Source organism: Heliangelus exortis, chromosome 31 (assembly GCF_036169615.1).
Source record: "Heliangelus exortis chromosome 31, bHelExo1.hap1, whole genome shotgun sequence".
In the NCBI taxonomy this organism is placed as follows: Eukaryota; Metazoa; Chordata; class Aves; order Apodiformes; family Trochilidae; genus Heliangelus; species Heliangelus exortis.
Genome location: NC_092452.1, coordinates 150,173 through 163,463, shown reverse-complemented (window position 1 = coordinate 163,463; position 13,291 = coordinate 150,173). Strand labels below are relative to the sequence as shown.

The 13,291-nt window shown below is 65.4% G+C and overlaps 1 protein-coding gene across 1 annotated transcript; it reads right to left on the bottom strand.

The window, feature by feature from the left end:
* Nucleotides 1–3,098: 3,098 nt before the first annotated feature.
* AMHR2 (anti-Mullerian hormone receptor type 2) lies at nucleotides 3,099–13,031 on the bottom strand. Its single transcript, XM_071729366.1, is given in 13 exon segments — nucleotides 3,099–3,307; nucleotides 3,406–3,734; nucleotides 3,889–3,928; nucleotides 4,500–4,689; nucleotides 5,216–5,351; nucleotides 5,931–6,078; nucleotides 6,562–6,716; nucleotides 7,332–7,446; nucleotides 8,077–8,140; nucleotides 8,142–8,302; nucleotides 8,825–9,345; nucleotides 10,705–10,863; nucleotides 12,974–13,031. Coding segments are annotated over 13 exon segments (2,121 nt in total). The 3' UTR covers nucleotides 3,099–3,262.
* Nucleotides 13,032–13,291: the final 260 nt, after the last annotated feature.

Genomic DNA, 13,291 nt, shown 5'->3' with positions numbered 1-13,291 from the left:
CCAAAATTCAAGCCCCAGCCGCCAAAACGGTCCCAAAAATCAAAAATACAAAACACCCCCCCCTTGAAAAATCAAAACGAGCCCCAAAATTCAAGCCCCACCCCCCCAAACTGAACCCTCCCCCTGCCCCCGGTGGTTTCCACACCAGCGGCAGCTGCAGCCACATGAGCTCCAGCTCAGGTTTCACCCAACCTGCGGCCCCAGTCCCCTTCCAAAACACCCCCAGGGCCCCCGAATCAAAAAAAAAAAAAAAAAATAAAAGCATTAAATCGCCTCAAAACCCCTTTTCTCTGTCTCTTTTTTTTTTTTTTTTTGTTTTGGTTCGGTTTGGTTTTTTTGAGCATCCCGGCAAAGTTGAGCCAAAAAAAAAAAAAAAAAAAAAAAAAGAAATAAAAAAAGAAGCCGGGGGGAGAGGGAACGGTGTTGGCACCGAAATTTGGGGTTTGGAAGAAAAAAAAATGTTGAGTTTTGCCGCCTGCAAAAATAATTTGCCCCCAAAATGTCCGGTTGGAGGTGGAATAAAAAAAAAAAAAAAAGCCTGAATGTCGAAGCCCAACTGCAGAGGGACCCAAAGCCACCAGGAGGGTGGTGACAAAGTCGCTGAAGCCCGGAGGTGGCAGGAGCTCGGTCACCCCCACCCCAGGCTCTCAACCCCCTCCTCTTTTCCTCCTGGGTGGCTTTGTGGGGTTTTTTTTTTTTGGTTGTTTTATGGCAAAAAAAAAAGTTCGAGGAGTTCTGGGGGGGGGGACGGGACACAAAACCTCCCAGGAGGTGACACAAAAATAAAAGTCGGATTCTTCTGAAGGGAAAAAAAAAAAACAAAAGCCTTTAAATACTTTTCCAAAACTTTTCCTTACCTTCATCCTGCTCCCAGGGACCCCCAGAAAATCCCCACCCTCCCACCCGGGTCTCCCCACTGGATCCCAGCACCAAACTGGGAGCAGCTTAAAGGGGGGAACTGGTTAAGGGGAGGGTTCCCCAAGCCCCCGACTCGGCTCAGCCCTGCGATGGGTGAAAAAATAACCCCGGGGAGGGATGAGGAGACCCCGAGGGTTGGAATTGAACCTTTGGAGCCATAAATTGAGGGGTGAGGGGGGGGCAGAGATCGCGGTTTTAAACTGGGTTTAAAACCGAGGCGTCGGGGGTCCCGACCGAGTCCTGGGAGATGGGGGGGGGGGCGGCTCCAAATCCCAAATTTGGAGGAGGGGTGGGATTCAAGGAGCTGAAAACCTCCTTGGGGGGGGGGTGCGGGGTCCTCGGGATTGTGGCTGCCACGGGGGTGGGGGGTGAAGGGGAAAATCCTCAAGAAATCTTCCAAGGAGGGATTGGTGGCTCCGAGCCGGGTCCCCGCTCCGTCCCCTCCCCGCGCCGCGAAAAGGCCCAGGGGAGGAGAAAAGAAAAAACAATAACAACAAAAAAATAAAAATAAAAAAAACAAAAAAAAAAGATAAAAACACAAAAAACCCCAAACAAAACCAAAAAAGTGAGGAAATATAAATATATCTCCCTCAGTGTTTGTCACCCCCTCACCCCCCTCCTCCGGTATCTTGGGGGGGTGCGGGGGGGGGGGGGTGGCGCCATGTGACGCACGCGGCTCCCCGGCCCCGGTTCCCGCCGAGGGGCTTAGGAAGGGGGTTTGGGGGTGAAGGGGGGGTTGCGGAGTCGCCCCCCACCCCCTCTATAACCCCCCCCGTCCACACCAAACCCCCCCCCCCCGGCCCCGCCAGCGCCGCGTCGAACGCGCAGGCCGCGGCCTAGGCCGCGAGTAGGCCGCACGTAGGCCGCGAGCTGGCGTGAGGGCGCGGCCGGCGTCAGGCGGGCGTTCGGCGGCCTAAGGAGGCTACGCCAGGCCGCGGCTTGGCGGCCGTTGTGGAAGTCGACGAGCGGATCGAGTCCGGGCGAAGAGGAAAAGGATAAAGAAAGGGATTGAAGGGAGTCTGGGGAGGAGAAGGAGGTAAGCGGGGGGGGTCGGGCCTACCTGAAGCGGCGCCGGTTAAGGGCGGCGGGAGAAGGGCGCTCCCAGGCGGAGCGGGAGGAGGGAGGGCGGGGAGGAGGGGAGGGAGGTGGGGGGGGAAAAGGGAGCTCGCCGGAGCGGGCTGGCGGGATGGCGGCGGGAGGAAGAAGAAGAAAAAGGAGGAGGAGGAAGGAGGAGGAAGAGGAGGAGGAAGGAAGGAGGAGGAGGCGGTAGCGGCTGCTCCTGGTGCGGCGGCCCGCGTCGGTCTGGGAGGGGGCGGCGGGAACGCTGGGATTTACAGCCCGGCCCGACCCGGAAACGGACGGACCAGCGAGACGCGGCGGGGGGAGGGGAAAGAGCGGCACCACCCCGCGCCTGGCCACGCCCACTCAGCCACCACATCCTCCCTTCCCCCCGCAGCAATGGCCACGCCCCCCTTACCCCTCCCCCGACAATTGAGGGGAGGGAAACAGCGCCCCCCTGCGGGGCGGAGGAGTCCCGGAGGGGTGTGAGGGGGAAGAGGAGAAATGAGGGAAATTGGGGAGAAATGAGAGGAATTGGGGAAAAATGAGGGGGAATTGGAGAGAAATGGGTGGGAATTGGGGGGCATTAGGAGGGCAATGGGGAATAACGGGGAGCAGAAGGGGTGAGGGGGGTCCCTCCCCCCCTGGATTCCCCCATCTCTCCCCCCCATCCAAAGGAGACATCGAGGTGGTGGGTGGGGTGTCCTGGGCTTTATTGGGGGACAGCAGGGACACCCCCTGAGCTGGCACCACAGGGGGACCCCACGGGGACATCCACGGGGACACAGGTGGCCACGGGTGGTCCTGGGAGGTTCCAGAAAGTCCCAGGAGGATCCTGGTGGCCACAGGTGGTCCCAGGGGATGTGGGTGATCGTGGGGGGGGGTCCCACAGGGACATGGGTGGTCGTGGGGGTCCCGGGTGGCCACGGGTGGTCCCAGGGGGACGTGGGAGATCATGGGGGTCCTGGGTGGTCCCAGGTGGCCACAGGTGGTCCCAGGGGGACATGGGTGATCGTGGGGGGTCCTGGGTGGCCACGGGTGGCCACGGGTGGTCCAGGGGTCATGGGCGATCGTGGGGGTCCCACAGGGACATGGGTGGTCGTGGGGGTCCCGGGTGGCCTTGGGTGGTCTCAGGGGTCATGGGTGATTGTGGGTGTCCCAGGTGGCCATGGGTGGTCCCAGGGGGACGTGGGTGATCGTGGGGGTCCCGGGTGGTCCCAGGGGGACATGGATGGTCATGGTGGCCCCAAGGAGGACCCTGGTGGCCACTCAGGTGACGGTGACTTCAGTCGCTGCTGGAGGAGGAGGAGGAGGAGGAGGAGGAAGAGTGCTGGGGGACACACACAGCAGGACAGCCATGAGCATGGGGGGGGGGAACACAGAGGTGTCCCCCCCATGTCCCCTGTGTGTGTCCCCCCCCCGTGTCACCTTGTGCCTCTTCTGAGCCTTCTTCATCCTCTTCTTCAGCTTCTTTGCTGCCTTCTTGTCCAGGGGGGGCCCAAGGGGTGGGGGGGGGCACAGGGGGTGTCCCCCAGGGAGGGAGAAGGGGGGGGCTGGGGGGGGGGGCACCCTGAGGGTCCCATGGGGAACCCCGAGGGGTTCATGGGGGGATAAGGAGGGGTCACAGGGGGGGGGCACAGGGGGGCCCCGGGGGAGTAGGGGGGCTGCCCCTGCCCCGCCAGGGGATTTGGGGGGAGCCCAGGGGAAGGGTTGGGGGGCTGGGGGGGGTACAGGGGGTTGGGGGGGCGGTGGCTGGCCTGGGGGGGGGGAGGAAAAAAATTGATGGGGGGGGGTGTTGAAGGTGAGGAAGTTTGGGGGGGGGGGGCGACCCCCTCACTGGTTGAGCAGGAGAAAGCCCCCCCCCCCCACTTTGGGGGTGTCCCCCTCTTCCTATTTGCCCCCCCCCCTTACCTGAACTGGGGTCCCACATAGGGGGTGGCAGCTCCGGAACCTGAGAGTGAGGGGGGGGAAAGGTAAAACCCCAGGGGGGGGCCCCCTCAAAAAAAAAAACCACCAGGAGGGGTCCTTTGGGAGCCACCCCCCCCCCCCCCCCCCGGCTCTGGGGGAAACTGAGGCACAGTAGTTTGGGGGGTGGTGTCAGGGCATGCAGGGGGGGTACTTTTGGGGGTCAGGGGGGACTTGGGGGTGCGGGGGGGTCAGAGGGGGTGCAAGGGGGGTCCTGGGAGTGTGGGGGGGGTCATGGGGTGCAGGAAGGGATTTTGGGGGTGCGGGGGGGAAAAGGGGTGCGGGGAGCTCAGGGAGCGTAGGGGGGGGGGGGGGTGAAGGGAGGATTTGGGGGTCCCGGGGGGGCTCCTCTCCCACCTTCCGCCTTCGCTCCGGCCGCGGCCCCGCCCGCAGGGTTAAGGGGGGGGGGGGGGGGGGGGGAGAGGAAAGGGGGGGCCAAGGGGGGGGGGGGGCGGGTCCGTCCGCGCGGGTTCCTTCCGGGAGGGGGTGGGGAGGGGGTGGTGACAATGCCACCCGGTGTCCCCCCCCCCCCCCTGGAGTTTGTCCCTTTCACTCACTTCTGGGTCGCTGTTGAAGGGGGAGGGGGGTCCGGGGAGGCCCCAGGGGGGTCCGGGGGGGGGGGGATGGGGATGGGGGGGGTCCGGCGGCCAAACGCTGCAGCCTCTGGAGCGCCCGTTCTGCCGAGAGCCGAGCCTCGGGGTCGGGGTCCCAACAATCCTCCAAAAGCTCCGGCAGAGCCCCCCCGGGCTACGGGAAACCCCCCCGGGACATGAGCACCCCAAAACACCCCTGAGCATCCGCCCCCCCCCCGGGACATGAGCACCCCCAAAACACCCCCTGAGCATCCCCCCCCGGGACATGGGGACCCCCAAAACACCCCTGAGCATCCGCCCCCCCCCCCCCCCCCCGGGACATGAGCACCCCCAAAACACCCCTGAGCATCCCCCCCCGGGACATGGGGACCCCCAAAACACCCCTGATTATCCGCCCCCCCCCCCCCCCGGGGACATGAGCACCCCCAAAACACCCCCAAAACACCCCTGAGCATCCGTGCCCCCCCTCCGGGACATGAGCACCCCCCAAAACACCCCTGAGTATCCCCCCCCGGGACATGAGCACCCCCAAAACACCCCCAAAACACCCCTGAGCATCCCATCCCCAGCCGCCCCCCTCCCCCGGGACATGAGCACCCCCAAACACCCCTGAGCATCCCCCCCGGGACACGGGGATCCCCCAATCCCCCTCCCCCCCTCTTCCCCCGGGGGGGTCTGACCTGGGGGTTTCGGTGCCAGGCCGGGGGATCCGCGGCCGCCTCCGCTCCTCCACGGCGAAGCGGCGGAGCTCAGCCCCGCTCGGGGCAGCCCCCAGCTCCGCCTCATAGGCCAGGAGGAACGGGGGGACCGGGGCGTCTGGGGGGGGGGACACGGTCCGGGAAGGAGCAATGGAGAAGGGGAGGTGGGATGGGGGGGGAGGGGGGGGTCTTGGGTGGGATGGGGGGGTGAGGGTCTTGGGCAGCCGTGGGGGAGGTGGGATGGGGGGGGAGGGGGGGAAGAGGGGAGGGGGTCTTGGGTGGGATGGGGAGGGCAGGGGGAGAAGGGGGGGGGTCTTGGGTGGGATGGGGGGAACAGGGGGGGGGTCTTGGGCAGCCGGGGGGGAGGTGGGATGGGAGTCCCTGGGAAGCAGTGGGATGGTCCCAGGGGAACAGTGAGGGTCCCAAGGGAAAGGTGGGGGGGTCCGAGGGGTGGGTGGGGGTCCTAAAGGAGAGGTGGGGGGGGGTCCGAGGGGTGGGGAGGGGTCCCGAAGGAGGGGTGGGGGTCCGAGGGGTGGGTGGGGATGTGCAGGGGAGCAGTGGGATGGTCCCAGGGGCAGAACGGGGATCCCAGCAGAGGGGTTGGTGGTCCCAGGGGGCCGGGCCGGGGGTCCTAGGGGAGGGGTGGGGGGTCCGAGGGGTGGGTGGGGGTTCCCGGGGGGGGTTCCCCGGGGCTGACCGGGGCTGAGGGCCTGGCAGCGGCTCAGGATCTCCCAGAGCAGCAGGGCCAGGGCGTAGACATCGGCCTGGAGCAGCGCCCGCCCCCAGCCCCGCAGGTCCAGGCTCTCGTCCAGGATCTCGGGCGCCTGATAGCGCTGGGTGCCCGCCTGCGACAGGCGCGACAGGGACAGCGACAGGGGCGGTGACACGGGACGTGGCACCCAGCCACACGCCCCCCTCCCCACCCCACTCCATCCTGCCCCCAACCCCCTCTGTCTGTCCCCATCGTGTCACCAGCTCTGTCCCCATCATTGTCCCCACCCTCTCCGTGCCCCCGTTCCACACTTTTCTCTTGTGCACATCCCATCCTCAGCCTGGGCCCCAAATCTGTCCTTGGCCCCATCCCACCCTCTCCTCATCCCATCCCCACCTCTGTCCCCATCCCACCCTCTCCTCATCCCATCCCCACCTCTGTCCCCATCCCATCACCATCCCATCCCCATGCTTTTCCCCATCCCTGTCCCCACCTTTGCCCCCATCCCATCCCATCCCATCCCATCCCATCCCACCCCATCCCCACCCTTGTCCCCATCCCTGTCCCCATCTTGCCCGCATCCTGTCCCGCCCCATGTCCCCTGCTGTCCCCACACCATGCGGATGTGCAGCCCGTGCCCGCTGTCCCCCTGGCCGCGCGGTGGCAGTGCCAGCGCCAGCCCGAAGTCCCCGATGGCGCAGGTCCCGTCCTCCCGAACCAGCACGTTCTGGCTGCTCAGGTCCCGGTGGACCACGCTGGGCTTGTACAGACCTGGGGAGGGACACGGGGACCTGGGGAGGGACACTCGGACCTGGGGAGGGACACGGGGACCGGGAGAGGGACACGGGGACCTGGGGAGGGACACACGGACCTAAGGAGGGACACACGGACCTGGGGAGGGACACGGGGACCTGGGGAGGGACACACGGACCTAAGGAGGGACACACGGACCTGGGGAGGGACACGGGGACCTGGGGAGGGACACGGGGACCTGGGGAGGGACACACGGACCTAAGGAGGGGACACACGGACCTGGGGAGGGACACGGGGACCTGGGGAGGGACACACGGACCTAAGGAGGGACACACGGACCTGGGGAGGGACACGGGGACCTGGGGAGGGACACGGGGACCTGGGGAGGGACACACGGACCTAAGGAGGGACACACGGACCTGGGGAGGGACACACGGACCTAAGGAGGGACACACGGACCTGGGGAGGGACACACGGACCTAAGGAGGGACACACGGACCAGGGGAGGGACACAGGGACCAGGGGAGGGACACACGGGGGACACAGGGTGGGGGGGAAGTGAAAAGGGGGTGCGGGGGGTGGGACATCCCTGCAGAGACCGGGCCAGCTCAGTGCAGGAGTGGCCGTGCTCACCGTCACGCCAGAGCTCCTGGTGCAGGAAGGCCAAGCCCCGGGCAAGGGACAGGGCCAGGCGCACGCTGTCCCCCCACGTCCCCACGTGGCGGCCCAGGAAGTGTCGCAGGGAGCCCTAGGGACACAGGTGGGGACACGAGTGGGGACAGCGGGCGCGTGAAAGGGGCACAAGCGGGGACGTGGGATACGCCCGGGGACATGAGGGACGCTTGGGGATGCATCTGGGGACACGCGTGGGGGGGTGGGGAATGGCCGGGGACACGCGTGGGGGATGAGTCTGGGAACAGAGGAGGTGTGCAGTGACACGGGCAACACCTGGGGACGTGGGATAGGGTGGGGGATATGCCTGGGGACACGGGATATTCCTGGGGACAGGGGGAACACCTGGGGACACGTGTGGGGACATGCCTGGGGACAGGGGGAATGCCCAGGGACACGTGTGGGGACATAGGACATGTCTGGGGACACACGTGGGGACAGGGGGAATCCCTGGGGACATGTGTGGGGACATAGGATGTGCCTGGGGACACGCGTGGGGACAGGGGGAACACCTAGGGACACATCTGGGGACATGCCTGGGGACACGTGTGGGGACAGGGGGAATGCCTAGGGACGTGTGGGGACATAGGACATGCCTGGGGACACGTGGGGACATGCGTGGGGACAGGGGGAACGCCCAGGGACACGTGTGGGGACATAGGACGTGCCTGGGGACCCCCTCCCCGGGGGATTCCCCCCCACTCACAGCAGGGTAGAGCTGGAGGACCAGGAGCCCCCCCCTGGGCACAGGGTGCTGTCCCCCGTGTCCCCAGCAGTCGGGTGACGTTGTCGTGGTCCATGAGGGGCAGCGTGTGCACCGCCCGCTCGGCAGCAAAGCGCCCGGCGCCCCCCGCCCCAAACACTTTGATGGCCACCGGGCGCTGCTGGAGGGTCCCCTGCCAGACCACCGAGAACCTCCCTGCCTGCAGCACCTGCACCCACCCGGGACCACCCGTGGGTAGAGACCCCAGGGACCCCTTTCCCCCACCGCCCCCCCCCCCCCCCCGGGGCCACCACAGACACAGACCCCAGGGGACCCCTGGCGTCCAAGGACCGGACCCCCGGGATCCCCCGGCAAACCCCGGCACCCACACAGACCGTGGCACCCCCCAGGGGCCCCCAGGGACCCCCAAAACCTCCTGGACACCCACTGACACGAGGGGATCCCAAGGGACACCCAGAGCTCCCCATGGATGCGGACCCCAGGGACCCCCAGCGACCCCCACAGACCCCCCAGGACCTGCACGGACACGGACCCCAAGGACCCCTGTGGACCCCTAGCACCCATGGCCACGGACCCCAGGGCCACCCAGACCCCCCCGTGGACATGTTCCCCGTGGAAGGGACCCCCAGACAGTGAACCCCCCCCTGGGACCTCCAGGGAGAGGGACACCCAGGACAGGGACCACAGCCCCAGCACCCATGGGTGCCCCCTCCCTGTGGGTGCCCCTCACCTGCAGGAAGCGCAGGGTGGGCAGGTCCGGGCTGGGGGGCTCCGAGGGGGCCCTGGTCCCTTGGCGCTCCCGGGGGGGCTGCCCCGGGGGGGGTCCTGACTCGTCGCAGCCCTGTTCCGGGCACAGGAGGGACACTGGGACACCCCTCCCTCCCCCCAAACAGGGGACACCCCTCAACCAGGGAAATGAGACCTGGGGAACCCCCGGAATCTGCTCCCTCTCCCCCGAGGATGTGGCGCCCAGGAGTCCCCCCACTTGGGGACATTGGGGGGATATCCCCCCCTCAGGGACTCTGGGGGATGACACCTGGGGACACCTCCTCCCCACCAGGGTGGTGGCATTTGGGGACAGCTGTACCCGGGAACACTCGGGGACACAGGGGGAGGGGGTGGCCTGTCTTTGGGGGTCCCCATGTCCCTTGTCCTTACCCGAGAGGCAGCCAGGCAGGTGAGGAGGAGGAGAAGGAGGGGCCCAGCCCCCCACAGCCAGAGGGACCCCCATGCCCCCCTCACGGCCAGACACTGGGGACAGAGGGACAGAGGCTGCAGTGACACCAACACCTCCCCCCCCTCCCAACACCTCAGGAGTCTGGGAAGGGGTGGCCCCTTTTTTGGGGGGGGGGGGGAATTCCCATGGACCCCTCAGCCCCATTTGGGTGCCCTATGTGTGCCAGGACCCCCCATGGGACCCCCAGCCCCATACAGGTCCCCTACGGTTCTCAGAACCCCCCCCCACGGGATCTCACATGGGTGCCCTGTGGGTCCCACTCCAACCCCCCCCCCGCCATGGGTCTGCAGTCCCCAGTGGGTGCCCCATGCCCCTATGGGTCCCTCGAAGGTCCCAGTGTCCCCAGGACCCCCCTCCATGGGTCTCTCAGCCACCCCTTTTAGTTTCCCAGTGGATTCCATCCAGTTCCCCCCTCCCCCCCCCCTCTAAATTCCCAGTGCTCTCCAGTACCCGGGCCGTGGCGGGGCCCCCCCAGCCCCGGGGCTGTCGCTGTCGCGTTGTGGTTGCAGAGGTGTCCGTGACAGAGACAAACCAGGACCGGGACCCCGGGGGGGCCTGCGGGGCTGGGGGTGCAGGTGGCCGAGGGACAGGCAGCCCCCCGCCCCCCCAGCAGCCTGGGGACATCACAGCTGTCACCAGGACACCCCGCGACCCCCTCCACCCTTGGGTGGGACCCCTTGCCCACGACCACCCCCCCCCCCCCGACCTCGGGACTCCCTTCTCCAGGACCACCCCCTACAACCTCCCTTCCCCCTTTGAAGCCCCCTGCCCAGGACCCCCCCCTTGCCCTGGGACCCCCCTGTCCAGGACCCCCCCCCCCTTGCCCTGGGACCCCCCTGTCCAGAACCCACCCCCTTGGGAGTCTCTGTCCCCGTCCCCCTCCCCAAGGCCCCCTCATTTTTGCCATCCCGATCCCCCAGAAGTGCCGCCCCCCCCCCATCCCCCATCCCCCCCCCAACGCTCGCAGCCACTTCTCAAGGCCAAGGTGAAGCAGCTGGGAAGGGACCCAGGAGGTCAGTTCCCACCCCCCAGACCCCCCCTCAGGGCAGGATCTCCCCCCCCCCCCCCTCCTCCGTGGGCAGAATCAGACACTTGTGCCCCCTCCCCCATCTGCTCCCTCCCTTCCCAGCCCCTTTCCCCCTGCCTTATTCCCCCCCCCCCTCCGGGGCAGAATCAGCCCCTCACCCCAAATCCACCCCTTTTGCCCCCCAGCCCAAATCTGCTCTCTCCCTCCTCCCCCAGCCCCCCCAGCCCCTTCCCCGGGGCAGATTTAGCCCCTTGTGTGTTTCTCCCCCCCCTTCCCCGACCCCTCCTTCCTTCCCCCTCCCCATTCCTTTCCCCCCCCCATTTTCCCCCAGGAGGGGGGGTCTTACCCTGCACGAGTGCGTGGCTCTGGTTCCAGATGCCGATGCAGCACTGGCCGGGGGGGCACCGCACCTGCCCGGCCCCCCCCAGCCCCCCCGCACCGCCCCCCTCCAACCCCCCCCGCACACTGGGGTCTTTGTAGGAGACGCAGCTGAGGTTGCGAGGGCCTAAAAGTAGGAGGGGGGGGGGGGAAGAGAAATAGTGGAGAGCTATGCCAGACCCCCCCCCCCCCAGGAAAAAAACCCTCATCTCCCCTCCCTCTAAATCAGCACCCGGGGAGGTGGAGGGCAGCATTTTGGGGGGGGGGGGGTGGGGTGTCTCAGCACCCTGGGGGGGGTCTCGAACAAGAGGGGTGGGAGGGGCTCAGCACCCAGGGGGGTCCCCATCTCCCCCAAAGCTCCCCATCGCCCGGGGGGGCTCCTCAGTATCCCAGGGGGGGTCTCTATCATTTGGGGGGGGAGCTCCTGCACTCAGAGGGGTCTTCAAGACGCGAGGGGGGGGTCTCTCCATCACCCCGGGGGGCTTCCCATCAGCCGGGGATGGGAGGGTGTCTCCCCAGCACCCAGAGGGGGTCCCCAGCACCCCAGGAGGTTCCCATCACCCCGCACCCACCTGGCAGACCCGGTTCCAGCCCCATGGGTGCCCAGGAGCCGGCGGGACCCGTGCGGGGGTGGGGGGGGAGTATGGGAGGCCCCGAGGGGGTGGGAGGGGGCGGGCGGGTGCTGCCCCCGCAGCGGGGAGGGCACTGGGTGGCCCCAGGAGGGGGGAGGCAAAAACTCCCCCCCAGGACACTCCCCCTCGCCTCGGCTGAGGTCCCTGCCTCAGTTTCCCTCTCCCACGGGCCCACCCAAACCCTCAGTTTACCCCTCTACAACTGACCCCCCCCCCCCCCTCTCTCCCCCCAAGCCTGTGCCTCAGTTTTGGACACATGTGAATTTTGGAGCTGAAATGGGCAAAACTGGGGGAGTGACCCAAAGGGTGAATATTTGAAGCTTTAGGTGCTCGAGCAAGCTCAGAGTGTGGGGTGTGAGAGGCACAAACCCAGCTTCACTGAGACCCCAAAATTAAAGTTTATTCTCTTGCAAACTGCATTTTGTACCTGAGCCTCACCTCAAACACCCTCCCAAAGGTTCTGGTGTATTCTTCAACAGCTTTCTTACATTTTCCCAGCTCCTTCTGTGCAGACAAAGTTTTTGTTCTTATCAGCACCAAGCACATCTGCTCTTCCTTATCAAGCAGAGCTCAGCTCTTCTCCCACGGCTTCTCAGGGATCAAAGGATCGTTGCTTTTGCTCCAAGAGATTTGCAGAGTTTCATTCTCATAACATTTCACCCATTCCCACCCCAGGACTGGTGCTGGTGCTGTGGGGAGGGTTCCACGGGGGGGTGAGTGCCAGCAGGAAAATTCAGTAGCCACTCTTTGCCTTTAGGAGCCAGGCCTAAACTTTTGGAATTTCTTTTCCACCCAAAACCTCGATCGTTTGTCCCCTCGGCCGTTCTCTCCCATTTTTAAGAATTCTGGCTCCAAAATCCCCAGAAAAGGTGGCGCCCAGGATTGGGTGAGGAGCCAGGACCTGGGGAGAAAAGAGGAGGAAAAAGGGAGCTCAAGGAACCCCCCTGAAGGTCTGGAGAACCTCAAGGAACTTCCAAGAAGGCCTCAAGAACCTCCAGGAAGGTCTCAAGAAAGCCCCTCCTGGGGGCTGCTGAGAATCATAGAATGGGCTGGGTTGGAAGGGACCTCAGAGCTCATCAAGTCCAACCCTTGCTCCACTCCCCCCGTGGTTCCCAGCCCATGGCACTGAGTGCCACATCCAGGCTCTTTTGAAATATCTCCAGGGATGGAGAATCCACCCCTTCCCTGGGCAGCCCATTCCAATGGCTGAGCACCCTCTCCCTAAAGAAATTCTTTCTCATGTCCAACCTAAACCTCCCCTGGCACAACTTGAGACCTCTTGTGCCCTCTTGTCTTGCTGAGAGTTGCCTGGGAAGGAAAACTCAAAAACTCAAGACACTCCAGTCCTGATTCTCCCCTTATCCTGCACAGATTTTTCACACCACAGCAACAAGAGCAAGAAGGGCACTTGCTCCAAACATCACCTGCTGGAATCCCTCCTGCAGGCTGCCTGCCCCTGCTGGACAACCAGATCTCCTCCAGCCCATCCTGACCAGGAACACCACGATCTGGTGCTGCTGGTGGACACTCCAGCTGCCAGGTTTGGCCAGAGCATCCTGCTTTCCCCCCAGCACCCCCCTGACATCCCCATTCCTCCCATCTCACCTGGGTTCCTTGGTCCCACAGGGTGATTGGGGTGGTGGATGGGCAGTACCAGGTCCATGGTGTCACCACCTTCGTGTCCAGCCAGGAACAAACCCAAGGTCTTCACTCGTGTCCCTGCCTCCATCTCCTGGATATCCAAAGGAAGGAAACAGTGGGGCTGGGAGGGCTGGGACCTGGTGCTATCCTTGCTCCAGTTCTGTCCCTGCTCAGCTCAACCCTTCCCTTTCTTCTCCTTCCAGGGGATTGCCCAGAACTGAGCAGTGGCAGGAGAAGCATCCAGTGGGTGGTGGGCATCATCTTTTCTCTCATTTTTGGTCA